General features: G+C 44.3%; 2 protein-coding genes across 2 annotated transcripts; one reads left to right on the top strand and one right to left on the bottom strand.

The window, feature by feature from the left end:
• The first annotated feature begins 505 nt into the window (after positions 1-505).
• Positions 506-13166, top strand: rsf1b.1 (remodeling and spacing factor 1b, tandem duplicate 1). The gene is made up of 16 exons (XM_056594309.1): positions 506-872; positions 2095-2186; positions 2555-2647; positions 2971-3176; positions 3546-3661; positions 4251-8329; positions 8471-8755; positions 9011-9115; positions 9542-9621; positions 9728-9782; positions 9872-9984; positions 10349-10416; positions 10807-11026; positions 11393-11610; positions 12095-12274; positions 12429-13166. Exons 1-16 carry the CDS (start codon positions 719-721, stop codon positions 12971-12973), a joined length of 6609 nt encoding a protein of 2202 aa, XP_056450284.1. The 5' UTR covers positions 506-718; the 3' UTR covers positions 12974-13166.
• A 5817-nt stretch (positions 13167-18983) lies between these two features.
• On the bottom strand, positions 18984-22531 carry LOC130386569 (aquaporin-11-like). The gene is made up of 3 exons (XM_056595559.1): positions 21730-22531; positions 20642-20758; positions 18984-20063 (listed from the first exon to the last, which is right to left on the bottom strand). Exons 1-3 carry the CDS (start codon positions 22319-22321, stop codon positions 19954-19956), a joined length of 819 nt encoding a protein of 272 aa, XP_056451534.1. The 5' UTR covers positions 22322-22531; the 3' UTR covers positions 18984-19953.
• Between the last annotated feature and the right edge of the window lie 918 nt (positions 22532-23449).

The raw sequence follows: 23449 nt of genomic DNA, 5'->3' as shown, positions 1-23449 counted from the left end.
CTATAAGCACTGGATATTTACATTAATATTCGGAAGCCATTATGGACTAAAATAGCCTACATATTATATTAGGCTAGTTTTCTCTATATTCGATTAAACTACTCTGGTTGGTTAAGGAATATTTGAAATGGTCATAAATACTTCACTATGGATCTCTCCAAAAGAGATGCAAATAAGTTACCATTAGATAGTCACTGATGATAACTAATTGCTTCTCGTCTCATTCCAATGATGATCAGTGGCACGGGACAAGGACATTTCAAGAACACGATGCATGGCTTCATCTAATAACAACCATGTCATTAGTTACATATGAATAACCACAAATATTGTTAATGCATGCTATGGTGAAGTCTAGAATATATTGTTCAAAAAAACAAACAAACACGTGAATTGATCATAAAAGTATTGTGTGTTTCGAAAGTAGACTAAATGTGTATTTATGATTAAATTTTAATCATGTTCTCCTGAGAGTGGAACCATCCCACACACACAGAAACACGCACGCACACACACCGGAATTCCTGCGAGACGCAAACCAAAAAGACAGCGCAAATTAACACTAACGAGGATGATCTTTCCCCGCGCATACTCGTTTGTTTACATTCGCACATTTCACCGCAAAGACCTCTGGGCCACTATTCCGTCCGACGCGTTGTATTGTGGGCAGCAGCCAGTGGTCCTATGAGCTCGGCGTCTTGCTCCTCCGGTGGAAAAGATGGCTGCTTCGGCGGCAACGTCGAGCCCTCTCCCCGGTTTAAGCCCAAGTTACGCCGTGATATGCTCCTTTCTGGAGCGGTACGGCGCCTTGCTGGATTTACCGGAGCTCACCTTCACGCAGCTGGAGCGATATCTCCAGGACACGTCCTCAGGTAGAGCAGGCGGAGAACTAAAGTGCTGTGGGGGATGAGAGTCTACACACCATTGCATGAACGATGTTGCTATCGTGCTAGCGGGCTAAGCGCTAGCCAGTTGTGTTATTGTGTGGTTTCTGACATGGTTGTGTGTTTAAATTAGATGTAATCGTGCCGAACATCTGTTAATCGAAGGAATATTCGAGGGAGTTGACCTTTGTGTAATAATTAGCAGCTTAGCTGCTAATTTATGTGCGTTTTTCGTGCAGTTAGGAGCTTTAAATGCATGTTGTTTTACAGGCAGCCTTTATCTGCTCTCGAACTGGTTGTGATACAGCGAGAAAGAAATGTGCGATCTATAGTGGAGTGGGGATGGTGCGGACGAAATGTGTCCTTGTGGATTTTGTTGCAATTGTGGTTCTTAATGATCTGTCGAAATCCTCCACATTGCATGCGTTGTGCAAGCAATTAAGCACTTTATTTACAGTTACAATATTTTGGCATTTCGTGGTCGCGCATGCGTAGTCGGAACCCCAGACTTCCTGATTATTCTGTAATTACGCCTCGCGCAGCAAGCAAGTCCGTTCAAACTAATTGGCGGAGTGTATCCCACTTCCACGTGTGTTCAGCAGCACTGCTGGGTTTTTAAAAATAAATCGATTTTGTGGTTCTGTTTTCCAAAGCGCTATTCTCGGAGGCCATCTTGAGGAATACGATACAGAGCCCTGACAATATACTTTGTCAGAAACTTCCACTTCTTCAAGAATATAGCCTGTTCAAGCGAAGGCGTTTTAAATGCCTTGTACATTATGCAACTAAAACAATTATATCAAATAGGAGTACTTTTAATGTATCAAAGTATGGTTTTAGAAGACTAACGATTAGTCATTTAACAAATCATGTTTCCTATATCATGTAAAATGTTTAATTCTCACATTAAAATGAAAGAAATTTCACCTGAAGAAAAAGGCAATGATTTCCTAATTGTTTTTGTACATTTTGTTTAAAGGGAAACCAGTGGTTGTTATTGTGTGCTTAATAATAATGTTACAATTAACATGTTTAGTTAATAATATTGAACTAATAACGTAAGACTAACCAAATGAAAACAAGGTTAACAAAATGTGAATACGTTATAACTAAACAATATGAGGGCTCGTTTCCCATCATATTGGTGATTCCCTATGTCACCTTAAATGCACAGGAGGAGACTTATTTTTCTCCAATGCAAATCCAACAGTTCCTAAGCTTCTGGTGGACCTTCACATGAAACTGCTGAGGAAGATCGGCAAGTCGGTGTCAGCTGAACGATGGGAGAAGCATCTTGTAAAGGTAAGTAATTGGTTTGCGTGCCGCTGGATCTGAACTAGCAAGTCTGTTTGCTCAATTTTAAGATTAGGATGGTTAATGGGCTTATTTGTTACTGCATTCCAAGGCAATGCATTTGATTGTCATGACAATGTATTCAAATTGTTACACCTACCTCTTGATACATTCTATCTGAAGTGTATTTTCAGTTTAAAATTGTTGGTTTATTTGTTTTTTGGTTCAATTTGCAGTGACATTTCTCCGGTCGATTGTCCAGACATCTTTGTTTTGAAAATGCTTTAATTTCATCCTGATTTCTTCTTTTTTTTTTTTTTAAATGTTTTTCAACGTTATGTTCATTAAGTGTACTCTAACTACTGTGTGTCTTACAGTTATGTCAAGATATCAACACTACATGGGCATGGGAGCTCGAGGAAAACGGATACAAAGCTATGTCTGTGGAGTGCAAGACAGCAATTCTTAAAGTGAGTGAGGCGTATAGCACCCCCATTCAAACTAGCAAATTTGAAAAATGCTGGTTTTGCAAGATCCTGTGACAAATACTGCTCATAAGGTCATCTGTGACGAGGCTATGTCCTGCTGGCATTTGTTCTAATACTTCAATGTTGTATTTAATACTGCTGCAGCTTTGACATTTATCCCTCTGAGTTGTTATGTACACATCATTTTATAAATGTATATGTAAATGGAACTTCTTTAGCTTCAGTGCAGTCCAGTTATTATTTCACAGTATTAATCCCCAAGGTTTCCCATCAGACTAAACCTACTTTTTTGTATTTTTCCACAGTATTTGTGTGAATGCCAATTTGATGACAATGTTAAGTTCAAGACCGTCATCAATGATGAGGATCCAGATAAAATGCGGTTGCAGCCGATTGGTCGAGACAAGGACGGCCAGATGTACTGGTACCAACTGGACCAAGAAAACAACGTGCGCGTCTATCTGGAGGAGCAGGACGACCTGGACGGGTCCTCTTGGAAGTGTATTGTCAGGTAGATAGAAACATGCTTTTCCCCCCCAATGATTTTAAGCAATGTTGATGATTCATCCTCCCATTGCTGTACCACACCGTTTAATTAACAAGCAGCATGCCAAACAAAGCTTTTGCAATTTCCTTTCCTGATTGGTGTAAATAGGAGCAGAGTGATGTGATTTGCTAATCATATTTCACTTCTTGATATTTAGTTTGACGTGCTCCATTGTCTCAAAGGTCACCAATATGAGTCAATCAAAAACCGTAATTGCAATATTACAACAGACATTGTGTTGTTCCTCAGTTTAGAATTATGGTTTACATGTTTGGCACTCTCAAAGCCAGCTGTTCAGTGTTCACTAATGCTTTGTGATTGGTTAATTCACAGAACCAGACATGACTTGGCCCAGGTTGTAGCTTTGCTCAAGACCCAGATTGACCCTGAACTGTTGGCCAAAGAGAAAGAGGCTAGTGCTGCAGAAGGAGGGGAGAAAAACGATGGAGGTAAGTTCTGGAATAGTCATAAAGTGCGATTCAGTAACGCTTTCAATTAAGTGTTTAATTTTCTATTGTTTCGTCATTCTTTTGTCATGTTCTGTATTTGTTTTTGTTTTTTACAACAAACGCATCTAAATGTTTAACACACCCCAAAATCTAACTCCTTAGATTTGGTGCTTTTTGGGTGAGGTGTTAAACTGATGCTTCAGTTAGTTTAGGATGGTGGGAGCACTCAATCTTGAACTCTGTTGTGTTCAATCACATGCATTAAACGTCCAGAGAATGGTGACAACTGTACCTCAGTTGTCATGTTTCCATTTTAGTCACATTGGTTTTTTTTATTGAAAGAGGAATTTCGATACAACGCAACAAACTTCCCAAAGAAATTACAACGTAGATTGCTCAAATGTCGGGTTTGCACATTTTGGAAGACTTTTAGGGGAAATTAACAGCATTTTACAAATGAGTCACTGGTTAGGACCAAATCAAACCAACTATAGGTGTGAAAGGGAAGTGTCAATACAGCTTGAAGGTTAAATAAGTATATCACTGTATGCATATTCATTTGCATTATGTGTCTGTTAAATAATTTCAGATGGTTTAAAAAAGTCTGAGGACGTAACAACTGATGATGAAGACGCCAAAGACCCATCGAGCTCCATCTCACTAAAAACTGAGAGCAGTGAAACACAGCTGCAGAAAGATGACACAAAATCTGAAGTACCTGAGGCCAAATCCCCCCTAAATGGCCATTTCAAAGATGAATCCGAGCCTGTCGACCAATCAGACAAAGCTATTTCAAACACTAGAGTCATTGTAAATGATCAGGCTATCAAAGAAGAGCCCATGGAGGTAACGGAGAATACAATTAAGGAACCTGTGCCATTTTCTGAGGTTGTATGTATCAAACCAAAATCTGAACCAGGCGACCAGATCCGAAGAAATGCCATTGAAGAACACCAGCGATCACTCAAGAATGACCAGCAGGCCAAAATCCCTCTGAAAAAAAGAGGGATGAAACTTAGCGAGGATTTTGACAGAAACAGTGGGACTAATATCATCACTCAATGCCCACCCATTACCAATTTCAAAGATGCTGCAAAGGTGGTAGGGACTCCAGGAGAGAAATTGGGCGAAAAGGATCATGTGAATGGCAACGCCAATCTCAACAAAGATTTACAGAGTGAATCCAGTAGCAAAGACCAACAGCTGGCACAAAGTTTGAGTGTTAGTAAAATCATTGAGGACAGAAACAAAGAGGTGACATCAGCAGAGGACGTTAGACTTGGAGAGAAAAGGCAAGGCTCTACTCTAGACAATACATCCACAGAGCAGCAAGGCTCATCAAGTCAGTTGAGTCTGGTTAATAAGGTGATCACTGTTGCTACTGGAGAAAACGTACAGAATGACAAATGTCCTCTTAAGTCTTCCTTGCCTCTAACAGAAGGGCCTCCAGCTCCATCTAAGGATTTAAATGTCACACTTTCAAAGTCATCTGACCACAAAGAGCTTAGCAATACAGACCATTCTAAATCAATCAATGTACCAGTAGGTAAAATGGTTGTAAATACAGAAACTGACTTGAATCATAAAACTGAGTCGTCCTTTGCAGTCTGTTCCAGCGGCCCTCACAATTCGAAAGAAAATATTATTTCGAAAGACGAGGATATGCTGAAGATGGACTCAAAAAAGGCTGCCAGTGCTGACATTAAGACAGACAAATCACATGATACAGAAAACCACTACTTAACCACTACGGCAAAAACTTCAGTAGCAACATCTGAGAAACCTAGTGTCCAAGAAAAGAAGGACACTGAACCTGAGGAGGACCGGATAAAAGAAGCCAAGTCTCAAAAAAGAAAGCTAAATGATGGCACAGAGACCCGTGATGGCATTTCAAAATCAAAGGAGGTAGAGTTGGAAGCTGGTGATGATTTATCAAAGCCAATGGAGGTAGATTCCAAGGCTGGTGATGATGGGTCAAAGCCAATGAAGGTAGATAACAAGGCTGGTGTTGATGTATCAAAGTCAGAGACGAGTGCTCCAATTAAGGCGAAAGAGGGAAGCCAAACTGAAATGAAAATGAAGAAGGCAGATCAAGACATCAAGAAACCATTAAATACGGCAGAAAATAAAACTATATCCAAGCACTCTGAAGAAAATCGCACACCGTCTGCAGATAAACATGAATCGACGCCGCACCAACCGTCTAAAGTTGACAAATCCTTGTCTACTTGCAATCCCCCCCATGAGGGTGAGAAGGCGACTCTCAAGGAGAGTGAGAAGGCGTCCAGCAAGGAGAGTGAGAAGGCGACTCTCAAGGAGAATGAGAAGGCGTCCGGGAAGGAGAGTGAGAAGGCGTCCGGGAAGGAGAGTGAGAAGGCGACTCTCAAGGAGAGTGAGAAGGCGTCCAGCAAGGAGAGAGAAAAGGCGACTCTCAAGGAGAGTGAAAAGGCGACTCTCAAGGAGAGTGAGAAGGCGTCCAGCAAGGAGAGTGAGAAGGCGACTCTCAAGGAGAGTGAGAAGGCGTCCAGCAAGGAGAGTGAGAAGGCGTCCAGCAAGGAGAGTGAGAAGGCGTCGCTCAAGCAGAGTGACAAGGCGACTCTCAAGGAGAGTGACAAGGTGGCAAACAAGGGGGGTGAAAAGGCTTCCGCCGAAAAGGGTAAGATGGTAGTTAGAAAGGAGAGTGACAAAGTGACTAGCAAGGAGAGTGACAAGGTAGTTAGCAAGGAGAGTGACAAGGTGACTAGCAAGGAGAGTGACAAGGCCGCTGGCAAGGAGAGTGACAAGGCCGCTGGCAAGGAGAGTGACAAGGCCGCTGGCAAGCAGAGTGACAAGGTCGCTGGCAAGGAGAGTGACAAGGCGACTAGTAAGGGGGGTGATAAAGTCGACAGCAAAGAGAGTGAGAAGGCAGCAAGCAAGGGCAACGAGGCTTCCGTCAAAAAGAGTGAGATGAAAGCTAGCAAGGAGAGTGACAAGCTAACGAGCAAGGAGAGAGAGAAGGCTTCTAGCAAGGACAGTAAGAGTGTCTCCACCAAAGACTGTGAGAAGGCTGTTTCCAAGGAGAGTGAGAAGGCTGTTGCAAAGGAGAGTGAGAAGGCTGTTGCCAAGGAGAGTGAGAAGGCTGTTGCCAAGGAGAGTGAGAATGCTGTTGCCAAGGAGAGTGAGAAGGCTGTTGCCAAGGAGAGTGAGAAGGCTGTTGCCAAGGAGAGGGAGAAAGCTGTTGCCAAGGAGAGTGACCACAATGCTAGCAAGGGGGGTGACAAAGGTTCCACCAAAAATAGTCAGATGGCAGCTAGCAAGGAGAGTGTGAATGCCTCCGCCAAAGAGAGTGAGAAGGCAGCTAGCAAGGACTTTGATAAGATCGCTAGCAATGAGAGGGAGAAGGCAGCTAGCAAGGGGGGTGAAAAAGCTTCTGCCAAAAAGAGTGACAAGGTAGCTAGCAAGGAGAGTGACAATGTAGCTTGCAAGGAGAGTGACAAGGTAGCTAGCAAGGAGAGTGACAAGGTAGCTAGCAAGGACAGTAAGAGTGCCTCCAGCAAAGATAGTGAGAAGGCTGTTGCCAAGGAGAGTGAGAAGGCTGTTGCCAAGGAGAGTGAGAAGGCTGTTGCCAAGGAGAGTGAGAAGGCTGTTGCCAAGGAGAGTGAGAAGGCTGTGGCCAAGGAGTGTGAGAAGGCTGTTGCCAAGGAGAGTGAGAAGGCTGTGGCCAAGGAGAGTGAGAAGGCTGTGGCCAAGGAGAGTGACCAGTCTACTAGAAAGAAAAATGACAAGGCGGCTAGCAAAGACAGCGACAAGGAAGCTAGCAAAGAGAGCGACAAGGCTTCCTCCATGGAGAGTGAGCCGACTGCCAAGAAGATGACTGACAAGGCTTCCAGCAGGGAGAGTGAAAAGGTTGTTACCAAGGAGAGTGAGCTGACTGCCAAGAAGATGACTGACAAGGCTTCCAGCAAGGAGAGTGAAAAGGTTGTTACCAAGGAGAGTGAGAAGGTTGTTACCAAGGAGAGTGAGAAGGCTTTTGCCAAGGAGAGTGAGAAGACCTCTTCCAAGGTGAGTGCCCAGACTGTTAGCAAAAAGAGTGATCAGGTTGCTAGCAAGAAGGGTGAAAAAGCTTTTGCCAAGGAGTATGATGAGGCTGCCAGCCAGGAGATGGACCAGGATGTGGATAAAATCAACCCTGATAATGACGGTCGAGGCAAGGAGAGCAAAAAGAGCGCTGCTACAGAGAAGCCTGATGAAGAAGTTACAACTACCAGCAAGGTTGATCGACCGGACGGCTCCAAAGCGTTGGACAGCGACCCCCGCATGGCTATTGAGGAAGAGGAATCCGCAAAGCAGAAAGAGGACTCGGACAGCGAACCGCTGCAAAAGGTCAGACGAGGGGGCGCTCGGACGAAAGCCAAGCCTCGTAGACGGGTCAAACACCAGATTGAGGAGAAACCGGCTGATTCTGAGTCTGACAGCAACACGAGGCGGTCCCTACGACGGTCGGCCCGGATCTCCAGACCAACTGAGAAGGTGGTGGAGAGACGGCACACCGAACCCTCGCCTGAGAAGCTTGGAGATAAGGAGAAAGAGGGGGGAGAAGAAGAAGAGGAAGAGGATGAGGAGGGGAAGCTGGTTGGTGGTAAACCAAAAGAGAAGAAGGTTGACCAAGAGGGCCAGTCAAAATCAAAAGTAAGTTAACTCTTGCATCCTTGAAAACTGCATCCTAGAAAACTGCCCGTAGAAGCTCACTCTTTATGTAATATACAACATGCTCTCTAGGGAGTGTGGAAACAAATAATTCAAAATGGGCGTGCTTGTTTTTTTTTCCAGGGGAGAAAGCGTCGAAAGATCCAGTGGTCACGGGCGCGGCGCAAAAAGAAAGGCTCCGGGGATGACGACAGTTCCAAGGGCAGTGGTGAGGCGTCCAGCGAGGAAGAGGAGACGGAGGCGGAGCAAGAAGACAGCGACGAAGACTACAAGGTTGAGCGGGGCAAGAAAAGAAGGAGAGGCAACCGGGAGAGACGGAGCTCCGACTCCTCCACCTCCTCCGATGACGACCTCCCGCCCAACGATGACCCCTGCAAGCAATGTGGTTTGCCCAACCACCCTGAGCTGGTGGGTCCAGCCGCCCCCCTCTCTCACTGGAAACACCCATACTGAAATTGATGGATAATAAAACTTATTTGAGTTTGTCAACACATTTCCCCGTTTAGATTCCACTGACTCCATTGAGTTACTAAGGTTTTAAGCCGTTATGGTCGATGTTGGATTTTTTTTATTTTGGTGTTTAGATTTGGTTGTTCATTGAACGTACATCCTGCCGCGCATCGGTAGCCTTCCACTCACCACAGCCTACCGTTTCCCTCCCAGATCCTGCTGTGCGACTCCTGCGACAACGGCTACCACACGGCGTGCCTGCGCCCGCCTCTCATGATCATCCCTGATGGAGAGTGGTTCTGCCCCCCCTGCCAACACGTACGTAGATGGAGACGCAGTGTTTGCGATGGGTCGACTATAGTGTAGTGTTGGGGATGACTCGATCCAATTCTTGGTCAGAAGGAAATATACTCCTTTTTAAAAGAAAATGGCAAATATTATCGTCCCCCCCCCTTCCAAACCGGCAAATATTTTGTTTGAGAAATGCAAATATTAGTTATTTTTAAAATATACGAGATTAAGTCAGATATGTTCTGAAATTGTATTTTCTTTGTGTTTAGGCGAATGAAAAAATATTTTATAACTTGCTTTTTCTTTTTCTTTTTTGGTCTTTAAATATGTCAGTGACCACATGATAAATTATGAATATAAAAATGAATCTAGATTTGACAACAATGAACATAATTGTAGCCTGGCATGGTACATCTGAAAGACCTAACCCTCTGAGGTCCCTCCACCTTGCAGAAGCAGCTCTGCGACAAACTAGAAGAGCAGCTGTTGAACCTGGACACTGCATTGAAGAAGAAAGAACGTGCAGAAAGAAGGTGAGGCCCTGCCAAATCTCTGTTGCACTTATAGCATGTGGGTGGAATTGAGGTCAAAGAATCACAATAAGAATGTTTTTGACTACAACATCTGATGTTTCTGTAGGAAAGAGCGTTTGGTGTACGTTGGAATCAGTGTGGAAAACATAATCGCACCTTCTGTAAGTACTCCAAGCGGTTGTACCTCCAAATACGCTCAAGTTGTTATTCTTGCCAGACTTGGCTGTAACCTTTCTCTTTGTCTTCCAAGGCTGAGGTGGAGGAAGTCAAGGAAGAGCCAATTATCAAGGAGAAGAAAGAGGTGAAGCGAAGCAAGAGCTGGGGTCGTAGGTCGACGCGGGCCAAGAAATCCATAAGCTACAGGTGATTTAACAAATTTATTATCATGATCTAAAACACATTTGAAATGTTACTTTAAAAGGTTTATGCACATAATTCCCGCCCTTAACGTACAAAATCTGTTTAGTTACCAATGTTGGATATTTCAGAATTCTGCCACGACAAAAATATAACTTTTTGGGCGCAAGGAGAAATATAATTAGGGCATCAGGTTTATTCATTTCCACAATATATCATTTATAATAAGGTGCATTGAAACACGTACATCAGGAAAAACTTTTACCTGATAAAGTTACGATACAGTAAGCAGGTACGATGCAACAGTGTAACGTGATGAACAAAAATGAACCCAGTTTCTGTTTTAATGTCTTTATTATTCTCTTCACAGGTTTGACGAGTTTGACGAGGCCATCGAGGAGGCAATCGAAGAGGACCTCAAAGAAGCCGAGGGTGGAGGTAGGAGGAGCTAAATATGCCAGTGTCCACCACCAAACATCCCCTCATTACCATCAGCCTAATCTGGGACCCAGCGGTCCCACTGTGTTATAGCAGCAGAACCTCTAGGGGGAGATGGCACAGAGCCTCGGCCTGGAACCAAGATTTGAAAGGGGCGGAGTTACCCAAGACTTTTGACTTGTGCTGGCGAACTTGTGTTACTGTTAATAGGCAATTAGGCGCTTGCAGATCCCCTCCTCCTGCATCTTAATTGGTTGAAAAATGAACATGAAGCAAAAATAAAGTGTAACGCTCTGTTCACTACGGATCCTAGATAATTTTTCTCTTTTGCGAGACCACCCACCTCAACCTCCTTCACAACTCGCGACCTTCTACCCCACTTGCTCACAGGGGCCGGCCGGGGCAAGGACATGGCCAACATAACGGGCCACAGCCGAGGGAAGGACATATCCACCATCCTGCAGGCGGGGGAGGGCCAGGAGAACGGCCAGCCGCCGCCGCCGCCCAGCACGGGCCAGCGCAGGAAAAAGCGCCGGCGCCTCAACGACCTGGACAGCGACAGCACTGTGGACGAGGAGGAGAGCGAGGACGAGTTCCGCCTCAGCGACAGGTACGCGCCAGGAGCGTTCACACTGCACTGCACACACACACAGGCGCGCAGACCGTGCACACATACATGCGCAGTGCACACGCACAAAAAAGCACTCGTACACACCTGCAGTGCATACCAACTGATGCTTTTTTTGTTTTTCCATAATTGAAAAGTTATGGAAGAACAACTGAGGGCAAAACATTGAAATATACCACGCTGGTATATCAATAACTAATCTGACCACATTGTGTGTCCTTGATATTATAGCATTATGATAATGTTAAGTAGAGCAAATGTCTAAGAAGGCATAAGTACAGTATACAATAGTAAAACAAGAACGAGCGTCAGTGTGCCGGCCCTAGTAACCCGGTGGCGTCCCCTTAGCTCTGAGGAGGAGGAGTTTGTGGTGACGGACCAGGAGGGCGAGAGCGAGGCCGCCGACTCCCACGACAGTGACTTTGCCAGCGGGGGCGGGCGCCGCAAGGTGGCCCGGCCCCGGAAGGTCCCCAAGCAGAGACGCAGCGCCCGGCGCCGCCGCCGACCCCGTGGCTACTCGGACGAGGAGGAGGAGGAGAGCGACGAGGATGAAGAGGAGGAAATCGGTACGCATGTGTTTATGATTAAAAAAAATATATATATATATGATTTGTATCGCACCGCAACGCCATAGTCTCGTGCTTAGGGTGTTGATCTCTCAGTCAAAAGGTTGTGGGTTCCACTCGCCACTGGGAGATTTGGGTAAAACCGTTTAATGGCTAAAGAGACATTTTGGTACCAAGTTTGCAAACCATGTTGTGACATTATAGTCACAACATGTGACACTTATATTTGTTTTGAATCACTGTACCTTTCCTGAATACAGTTTCTGATTAAAATGTGATGATTCGGTTGATGAAACGCTACATTTTAAGGACGGTATTTTAAATGTCTTGGGCTAAATGCATGCAACGATGACCCTGCAAGGAATATTACACGCACACAAACATTCTAAGAGGACCCATGGAAGAAGTTACTATTAGTAGTTTTTTATTTTAAATATTGGGATTGGTCAACATAGTCTTATGGAGGTTTTGTCTGTTGTCGTAGCGACGGCGGGCTCCAGCGAGTACAGCGACAGCGACCTGGACGTGAGCATGCGGAGGTCGCGCCGCAGCCTCAAGAGGAAGGTGAACTACCGTGAGACGTCCGAGTCGGACGGCTCCAAGGCCAGCACCAACCGGGACAAGATGAAGTCCCGCCGGCCGGCGACCAGCTCGGACAGCGACGGTCAGTCACTCCCTGAGCGCGGATACTACTTTTAAATGCATTGTAGTAGTACTAGTGTACATGGATTTAAATGTCTCCGGTGTAAATACCAGGGTGCAAATAGGCCCGCTGATAGAAGAACCTGAATCCTAACAGCGCTGTCTTCTCTCTACAGCGAGCGAATCGGAGGAGGAAAAGAAGAAGGGGAAGGGCAAGGGCAAGCGGCGGGCCGAGTCCCCGGACGCCCGCTCCCTCAAGCGCCGGCGGCTGGCGGTCAAACGGCGGCGGACATCGGACGACTCCGACGGGGACTCTGACGACTCGGGATCCTCGGAGGAAGACCGCCCGGTCCGCAAGCGCGTAAACCGCATCGCCTCGGACGACTCAGACGAAGAGGAGGAGTCAGTGGGGGCGGAGAAGAAGGCGACGGAGAAGGTGGGCTCGGGGGGGAAGGCGGAGGAGGAGAAGGTGGGCGGAGCGGCAGCGAAGGGGCCCCTCGCCACCGCCCCCTCGTCGGACTACGGCCTGGCCGCTAACGGGCCGGGCCCCGTGAAGGGCCTCGAGGGTCTGGGCCCCCTGGAGCCCAAGACCATGGCGGCGGCGGGCGCGGCGCCCAACGGCCTGGCCCCCCAGGAGATGGCGCCACCGGAGGAGGACGAGGACGACCTGTTGGGGGTAACGGACCTGGTGGACTACGTCTGCAATAGCGAGGACTTGTAAATCAAGAGTAGAGAGGGAAGGGAACGTAGAGGGGTTGGGGGGAAAGATGTACTTTTCATTTTTTTTGTGGTATTGTATTTTTATATTGCTTAACTTTATGAACGACGTTCCTCTGTCCGAGGAGCACTGTGCCCCCCCCGTCGGTCCACCCCTCTCCGTATGAGATTCCAAACTGCCCCCCCCCCCCCCCCCCCCAACCCAACCCAACCCAAGCCAAGCACTGCTTTACCTCAGTGTCCCAACAGTCGAGTCGTGTGACCTAAAAAGTTTGGCTGTATTTTGCGCCACCCACTATTGCAACAAGAATCGACAATAACAAGCCAGTCCTCTCCTCTTGCTGCCATCGGTTGTGTTCTCATTGTGATCTCATGTTTGTTACGTTGCCAATGGTCCAGGTGTCCGTAGTCCTCTGCTTGCCCAGGAGTAGGAAGTTCAGGGTGCACGCTACTCCGCTATGAAATGGATGATCATGGAGATGAAGACAATTACAATTACAATTAGGGCATATAGCAGACGCTTTTATCCAAAGTGAATTACATCGGTTAATACACTCGTGACGTTGACTCGTCAACAAAAAATACTCCAATCCGTTTTCTTAATCTTTGGATATGTTTATATGGTTTAAAAGTCAACCGCATTCCAATAATGATCTGTTTTTAACGTACAAATTTTAGCTTTTTTTTCCCTTTCTACAAACATTCTGCCATTTAAATCTAGATCTTTCCGCCAACTAAAAATAGACACTCTAGGCAACGTTTTTGTTCTCCATTATCTGTTGGTACGTACTAGTACTGTTTCTCATTCTATTCTATCTATATGCTGGATAAGTTGGCTCGAACACCCAAAGGACTCTTGGGTACCACGGCTGATGTCTGTTGGCCTTAGACCACCACTAGATGGCAGTTGAGGCACAGTGTTGTCCCACGTGCAGAAGACGGACATAGGACCACCAACAATACCAAGATCGACAGTGCGAATCGGACGTGCTTCCAACAACTTGCTCAATTGTTCTGTCGCCAAGTGTTGCGGTACCATTCATATACCTATTCAAAGCCTGCCTGTCTTGCAGGAAGGGTTGAATGTATATAAAGGACCAATTATTAGTGTAGAACTTGTCTCCCTGCCTCCACCCCATTAGCCTGCCCCCTCCTCCACAAGTGGTTAGTTTAGACTTTGTACATTGTATACATATATAATTATTTTTACATTTCTGTGCTGTCATTGAGGAGCGGTGCAATTCCCATATTTAGACGTGTCATAGAACCTGTAAAGGGAATGTTGTGCTCACATTGGGGCTCACATTGGGGCTTTTTTTTGGGACTATTTTGAGCTCATCCACTGTTGTAAAACAGTGGAGGACGTTTTCATAGTTTCCTGTTTGAGTGTTTTTGCTTTGCCTTTGGGGGGGGTTGGGGGGTTTGTTCGTAATATATCCGTTATTTTTACCATTTGTTTTTATATCCCATCTGATAACTATAATGTATTTTTGTATATCTGGAACTGTGTTGTCGTCTCTTTTGGATCACCGTCTCCTCCTCTTTGCATCTTTCCTGTGTGTGGGTTCACCCCCTCTCCGCATGTTATTTTTCCTCATTGAATGCCCAGCTCCAAAACTCGACACTCCTTTGACTGAGTGGTGTATTTATTTAGAAATCCCTCTTTGCCTTCCATTAGTGTCTATGAAGTGTGATCCCTCTCAACGGTTCCTTTTTAAACTTCTGTAACGGTAATAGACTTAGGTGAGGCCGTCTGAGCCAATCATACACACAAACATAAAATAGTTCAATATATATATATATGACATGTTTTCTAACAAATTACCCAGAATCCAATTCTGAGTAGTAGTTTGGTCAAGCAACCCTGTTAGTCCACTGTTTCAGAACCAGTCTGTATATCTGTAGGTTTTGCTGTAATATATGTAGAGGCGTTTTATAATCACAAGAAAACAAATATATTGGGCAATTATTACAGATTGCATGAGATTTTATTATTTTTCTTTTGTAGGAACTTAATGTTTATACCGTTTTTTTTTTGTAATCAAATCAGAAAACTGGCATGTTTGGATTTATTTAGGATTTTATCCCCCCCCAACCTATTGCATTATTACAAAGGGACATCAAAGGATATCTGATTTGCAGTGAAACTGCATTGGTAGGCATGATAAGCGACTGGCGGGAAGTAAAAAAAAAAAAACATACAGAATTGTGTCTTGTGAGGGATAGTAAGTAGAATATCCTTGTAAATTAGTCTTGGCATGGTCTTCACAAAGGATAAACCACTCTTGTTCTTTGTTGATTTTCATATATATCTATACTAGCTGTGGCCAAATCAATTTAACTGAAGCTAAAGGAATGAAGTGTCGCGTGTCATTCACAGTGCACGACATTGGTCTGACTGTGTTTTTCTACTTTTAGATTATGTTGGAGAAAACAGTAGCAAATGATGGGGAGGGGTGTGGAGATGCTGGGAAGGATCCCTTGAGTGGGTTGTGTTTTTCCCTCTATGCCACATACAGATGGGGGAAAGTGGAGAGATGGTGCCAAGGACTGAAGTGTTAAAGCGTTGCCTATTACCTCATCTCCAACCTGGGAGGAGAGACGTCCTTGTCTGTTATTTTGAACCTTGTAGATTGCTCATCGATGTTGCGTATGTCCTATAAATTTGTTTTGTTAATGTCACTATGTTATTTCTTATCCGATCTTGTACATTTGTCATAATAAAATGGGTTTAATCCTGACTCGCAGTTGGGATTTTTTTGATGTTCAGTAACACTTAATCACTTAATCATCATGAAAGGGAAGTCTGGGGCCCCCTGCTTGAGCTGCTCCCCCCGCGACCCGACCCCGGATAAGCGGATGACGATGAGGATGAGTAACACTTAAAAGATTTAACAAATAATTGGTAATTTAATAAGATCTTGGCCTAAATTGTATATTCATTGAGTTATATTCATTTTTATATCTTTGATAAATAAGTGATCTCTCACTGTTTTTTATTATTGATTCAATCGATGCTTATTGATTCAATCGATGCTTATTGATTGATAGGATCAAAGAAGGTTACAAAGTTCCCATTGTGCAACAGACCCCATGTCTAGGGTTTAATGAGGAATCTGAAGTATGACAGGAATCTGTCTTGTGTATGGTAGATCTATTTTCTTCCAACAGGAAACAGCCGAAGACCTAAATATAACTTTACTGACTGTTACTTCTTACGTAAATTACTATAGCCAACACAGTGGCAGATAAGTAAATAGGGGAGCGTGTCTACGTTCCCCGGGTCCTATGTTCCCCTCTTTGTATGAGACTGGAACATAGGACCCTTTTTTTAAAAAAAGGGTCCTTTCCCGATATGGGGAAAGGACACATACATATTTCCCCGATATGTATGTGACCGGGGAACATAGGACCTGTTCCCCGGTCTGTTACCTTTTCCACCATTACTGCCAAATTCCATGGCAAATAGGCCTTTGACGCACATATGCAAATAGGCCTTGACTAGGAAAGATTAGGTCAGGGGTGGCAAACAGATAATTATGTGACTTTATCTTGGACCAAGGGATCCTTTCAATGAATGTTAGTTCAATCAGTAGAGATAAAACTTGGATCATAAACTCATTATTTAATTTCTAAGCACACCCAGAAAGAGCAGGCTCCACCATGTTTCCTTTCGCTTTCAACGTGCGAAAGTTAAGTTAGGTTAAAGACAGGTATTTAGCAGATGCTTTTTCCCAAAGGGAAACTGACTTGCAGCGGGGGCATTGAACCCCGGTCTCCCAGATGTCAGTCTGGGACGTCAACAACTGCTCCAAGTTGGAAACCTAGGCTTTTTGCTCAGTGGTTAGAATGTGTCTCCCATGCCATGGGTGTGTTGTAGTTGATGGGGTGGCAGGTTCGAGACTTGTGAAGCCCTATGTTCCCACATTTCGGAGGAATTTATTTTCACTGAAATTTAAAAGAAAATTACCACAGCCCAATGGTCCCACAGCCCGATGTTCCCGCATTTCTGAGGATTTTTTCACAGAAAAATGAGTCCCTATGTTCGCATAACCAATATACAGGATAAAAAGTAAAACAAATCGTCGTTCATAAAGTAAATGTACCAAAGCGACTGAAAAAACCTGTAACATACATGGTTGTTGGTCGCTTTATGTTTCTTTCTAATGAAGGTAGTTGGGTTCTTGTTCTGCCTTGATGTAGCCCATTATATATATTAACATTTGTATAGCACTCATATCTGAAACTTATCTAATTAAACAAATGAAAAGGAACGTTATTAGAGGTGAATGTATAATGACATTTTGTTTTAAACTCTCCACAAGGGTGCACAAAACAATGGAAAACGGTAGGGTAATAAAAAAAAAACGCTAAACCTCGAAGCAAGACAATATGATTAGGGGTGGGAATATGCAAACATGAGTAATCGTAGATTTAAAATGCCAAAAGCTGCAAATGTAGGTTTTGGGCTGCTTGAGCTAAGGTGGGCCATGCGTCGGTAGGCCTGCTGGCCATGCTGAGAGTCTACCGTAAAGATTGATAGATTGCGGGGAACATAGGACCCCTTTTCCAGAAAAGGGGTCCTATGTTGCCCCGCAACAGTGGGGAACATAGGACCCTTTTTCAGAAAAAGGGTCCTATGTTCCCCAAGCGGAGAACAAAGGACCCGGGGAACATAGGGATGACCCCAGTAAATAGTTAGCCTTGGCTTTTCTCTAGGTCTTGCAGGTAGTAAGTACACGAGTTCACCTTTGTAGCAACACCAATGCAACACGCCACCTAGGTGACTTGCTGCCACACTCCACCTATCGGCATGTTTTGCTGGCCTCCTCCAGAACAAGGACGCAGAGTGGTCATGTTGGAAACAGGTTTATTGTAGAGTTTGACGTGAATGATACATGAAGATGGGGCTCCATGCTGCCATGTAGGACATCTGGAAGGGGTAAGGGGTAGAAATGGGATTGGGCCTAAGGTCCAATCCCATTTCTACCCCTTACCCCTTCCCCTTACCCCTTCAAAACAAGGGAGGGGTAAGGGGTAAGGGGTAGAAATGGGATTGGGCCTAAACCTGCCATCATCCACACTCACTCCACAACCTTGTACGTCGCTCGAGTAAACATTTTATTAAACCTAACAGTTGTAACCTTCATGCCTTCAGACTTTTACTGTTACACCACGTTTATTGGTGTAATAAAATAAGGTGTATAGTGCATCGTATAACATCGGTTATAGGGGTTGGCTTCGTTCAGGAGGTGCAAAGACTTGACTTGAAGCCGGTAGTGTGCTAGTTCGACCCCCGGCTCCTCTTAACTGAGTATTGAGGTGTCCCTGAGCACTGTACATAATCCTTCATCGTTCCCGGCCAGGTGGCTGTCGCCTTGAATTGTTGACCCCGCCGTCGCATGTATGAACCGTTGTAAATCGCTTTTGATAAACGCGAATGCCAAAGGCCCTAAATGTTAATGTAGTGCCCAGCAAACCCTGAACATTTTAACATAACCTCATTATCAAAAATCATATGTGTGTTGTGTGAGAGAGTTTGTGTGAGGGTCCCGAGGGCCTGTTTATGTGATCTTGCCTCAATATTAACTCTGTATGTTACTTAATGTCCTCCAGAGCTCATTATTACTGGTATATTCAGCGAAGTTATACAAGCAGTCCAACTTATATTTGCAATACCCTGCTTGTTACTCAAATCTGATTCATGAGATATGAAGAACCTGTAGGCAAACGGGATTTTTTTAGATTGGTTTCGCTTGAGTGTGCCTATGTGTGTGTGTGCGTGGGTCCCAGGGGCCTGTTACTGAGAGCATGGTTCATTATTAACTCTGTTCTTAATGTCTTCCTCAATGTGTCTGAACTGAACAACTAGGTTTGTTGAACCCTAATGTTAAATAGGGGGCCGAAGACTGATATAGATATGACTAGAATTTAAAACAAAATGCTTTCAAAATGCTTTTCATTTTCCAACATCAAGTCTCTATTGAACAAAAATACCAAAACATTGGGTTGGGTTAACATTGAAAGTTGGTTTTATTTTATTTCTAAGAATAAAATGTAACATTATAGAAAGATACATGTATACATTAATGAATGTATATTGCCCATAGAAATCCCAAGCAGTTATAAAAAAGAATAGAGGAAATCTTAGGTTCTTCACACAATGCTAGAGAAGTTGTGTTTAATTTCTCCAAGTTACATTCAAATGAAATCGCAGTAATTGTTTTCCTCTTTGCAACATTAGTAGACAAGAGCTCATTATTCATGATATATTCAGTGAAGCTATAGCCTAGCAGTCGCACAAATATTTGCAAGACCCTGCCTGTTCTTTTTCTATTTTACATTAACACCTCAAAGCTGATTCAATGAGAGGAAGAACCTGCAGGCAAACAGGATTGGTTTCGCTAGGCAAACCAGCCTTGTGCAATTTTAACAAACTTCTCACTATCTAGTCCACTGAGGTATGAGCAGGTCTGGCCTCAAACCGCAATTTACGAGTCGCTTCTGGTCTTCTGAGGTAGAAAAAAATGCTGGAATGAAATTTCAATGTGGCCATTCAAATACTGCCGTTTGCAAGTGAATGCATTTTCTGTACATTAAGCCCTCATTCCAAATCATTCTATATTTGCACCTTACCCCTTGCATAGTAGAGCTTCTTAAAAGTTATTAGAAATCTATTGAATAAAAAAGCATTTGAAATAGAGAGAAGCAGCGATGGAGCTGGGGATTGTTAGAGTAAACATTTCCATATGAATAAGAGAAAGGGAATGGACTGTGCATAGATGATTGTCAAGAGAGAAACAGAGTTTGGTCAGGAATAATCGATGCAAAGATGCATGAATTTGATTAGTGCGTACCAACCATTTCATAAACCAACCATTGGTTGTATACCATTTCATCCTCAATTTGTTACCTTCCACAGTGAATTCTTCCCCAAAACATACAAAGAAAGCCACAGGGATTTGGCCTGAACCACAGTCCAAACTACAGAGTCTTCTTGCTGAGAGACAAAGTCCCTGTTGTCTTTCCAATGGTGCTCTTCCCAGAGAGAAACGGTATGATTTTCTCAAAGAGCATTATGCAGCTTGTCATGCCTGTCAAAGAAAAGGTCAGAGACTTATAACCATGATCAACGGTAATGTGTAAGGTCATTTCAAGGTGAACTTGTTCCCACACATGGGAAATGTAAATCGGATGTAAATAATATTTAGGATTAACAGTGTTGTTTGACTTGGAGTGACATGGAAAAGGGTGTTTGAACAGGTTTTAATTTATGTTAAAATATGCTTATTGATTCATCATAGATATGTTATCAGTAAGTTACAGTGTCAACATCCCTCCGAGCGAGAAGAACAGGTAAAGTAAGGAGTGTACTGCTAGCCTGGTGAGACCATACAGATATTCACGTTTGCCTCTGACAATGATCTGCAGAGAGCTACATAACATTGACTTGCGAGATCATGATGTGCTCATGGGCAGTGTACTGCCTGAAGTAAATAATAGCACACAAGAACAGATTCAACTACAACCCTTCGCAAATCCTTCATCAATCAGCTGTTATCAGTCACTATTGTTTCTTGACAGTCTTTGTTTTTTATTACAGTCCTCAATTTGGCCGAGATGCCATGCCCTCACAGAAGGCTTGAGGAAGAGACACAGTACTTGTACTTACCTAGTAATGGGCCCAGCCAGTACACGAAGCAGTACTCTGGATAGGTGTGTCCACTGCAGGGGAACTGGATGGAGAACGCTAGCACGGCGTTGAAAACTGTCCCTGATATGTGACCCCCTGTGGAGAGCATAAATCAGTCAACTGATTGACCATCAACAACCCAATCAGTAATAATAAACTTGTTCACCACAAACAGTTATGTTAAACTGAAATTCTAAGTAATTGTAAAGCACTAGTATATTTAAAGTATTCAATATACCCAAAAAGTATCCCCGCTTAACTGTTAAATCTGATAAGTGGATGGAAACTATTTCGTTTTAGTGAGGCCATATTTAACACCAGTCACAATTCTCACAAACTTTCCAAAACATCCACATTGATTGATGCTTCGCTTAATTTCATCACCATGCATATAGATTTTCCAGTTCAACATTTAGGGCTTTAGGTAATGTAATGATATTATCTAAATTTCCAATGATGATAATATACATATTGGGTTATACAATGTGAAACATGTATCACACTGTCAAACACAATTCATCTATGATCACGCAGCTTGTTCAAATTCTTGGATTATATTATTATTGGATCGGATCACAGGGGTTGGTTAGGTGATTACGCACCACCATGGCCTGTTTTCCCTAGCATGTGCGTGTGCGTGTGTGTGTGTGCCGTGTGAGGCCTAGCAATTTTGTTTCCCTGTATTTACGTTCCAAAGTTTCTTGCCCAGTTTGTCGGTTCCTTTGGCTCCTGTTGCCCTGTTATCTGCCCGCATGATACGTTCTACCAATAACCCTTGACCCTGACTTTATCCCTACGAATAAGTTGAGCCCTTACATTGATAGTGTAGAGCAGATGTTTACAAAACTGCAGTAGGGCTACAAAAGTGACGTTTTTCCCTTTCTAAAAAATATGGTCTATTAACGTGCACATACCATTTAAAATCGGTTCGCCTATGTAAAATAATTGACATATTTCACTTAAGGAAATAATCAGAGCAATTTGATTCAAATCTGCACTGAATCAAAAAAACAACGTGTCGTAACTGCGGGGTCAATATGGGGGGCCAAGGGGCCAACAAAACAAACCTGTGTAGCAGAGCCAAAGGATCACAGCAGCGACGGCGTGAATCCTCAGTCTGGCGTCCAGCTTGTGGAGGTGCATGACCGTCGCTTGCAAGCAGAACGCACACGCCAGCTCCACCCCGGCGGCCTGCAACAGAGTTCCCCCCATGGGGTCGAAACACCTGTAGCCAAGCTTTCCGTACCTGGAGTGGAGGTCTGACAGACCCAGACTCCAGACGGCGGCTGCCGAGAATCGGGCGATGATCGCGGCTCCAAACTGGCCGGATACGAGGACAGCAGCGCCCCTCGCGGAGGTCGTCCCGCGGCATAGGCTTTCCAGAACGCTGACTGGGTTGCACGATGCTCCGCTAAAAGTTGAAATGTGCACAATCGTCATGGTGTATGACATTGTCAGGGCTATGTGCGATTCTACACTGCCCATTTCGGCCAAGAGTTTTAGTTCATGAGTGCATGCACACAGCTGAAACGTGGACACCGCTTCCACCAGGTAAATCCTGTAATCCTCGGAGCAGTGTCGCTTAGCTGCCCTGCGCATCGCCTCACAAAAGAGGACTATGCATGCGACCAGGCCTATGGAAACCCCGAGATCAGCCATTATCCTGGAGTAGCTGTGTGCTCAGGAGCCACAGGATACCTCTGCCGGGACGTCGACCAAACAGTGACCTCAAGTTCTGTCCCAGTAAGCTCCTTCAACACTCTCCGGTCCCTGCCGCAGTATATCGCTTTATAACTTTTTTCCGAGAATTCTTGACAGCAGGGGGCGCCATATCCTTAGGTAAACACAGCATGCCTGTGATGACTGCTCTGCCTGGGCACCATCATCCCAGCCCCTCCTTTATATTAAAATAAAGACTCAAACCACAGGAACAACAGAATACATTTCGCTTTTTTCGTTCTTGAAGGGGAAGTCAGCCAATTCATGTAAGGGCTTGCCTATTTATCACAACTCCATCTAAATTCAACGGTATTAATCATTGGCCCAACCTGTAGGCCTATTGCACACATGAGCAGCTGTACAATGTAAGTTAACGACTTTGACCCTACGGCATGTCAACCGAGGGTTCGACGCAAATATGAGGTCATTTTTATTACACTTATACACCTATCTGAGGGCATTAACCTGCATGTCTGCGGAAGAGACTCCCTAAAATGCTGAGGAATGTGAAGCTTTTTGTAAAAATATTATCTACAAGTAGACAAGTTGTTTTTGTTGCTCTGCAAAACTGAATGTGCGAGTGATTATCACAAAAGTGTCCTGTGCTTTAGTACGGGGCTGTTTCAATAGAGATGGCCGACAACGACATCTGCAGACTGCTGGCATGAATGCACCCGGCAAAATCCAAATGCTAGTTTCACCTGAGGTGCAATATGCTGCACACTGACACCTACAGCTTGTCAGCTTGTCTTTGTGCCTACATCATTAAATGGAGGTAGGTTGATTCAAGAACGCATGACTTTCTTTTTTATTTTTTTATTTATGATAAATCCACCGGAGAATTGGTGCGCACGTAGAAGTCCACACGAGGACCCCCTCCCTGGCAAACTGTTGTCAGCATTCATCACCTTGGAGACTGAAGGGGCATACTGCAATGAATCGCTTTGTTACATTTGTTGGACAGGGATGAATCCTTCTGTGAATTGCAGATTCATTCTTTAGACTCATGCTTCCCCAACGTCGTAGGAGTGTCCCACCTGACTATTTTTCAGACCAGGGCCGTACACT

This window comes from Gadus chalcogrammus, chromosome 7 (assembly GCF_026213295.1).
Source record: "Gadus chalcogrammus isolate NIFS_2021 chromosome 7, NIFS_Gcha_1.0, whole genome shotgun sequence".
Classification (NCBI taxonomy): Eukaryota; Metazoa; Chordata; class Actinopteri; order Gadiformes; family Gadidae; genus Gadus; species Gadus chalcogrammus.
The sequence above is the reverse complement of the archived record's forward strand: the minus strand, read 5'-3'. Positions and strand labels throughout refer to the sequence as shown.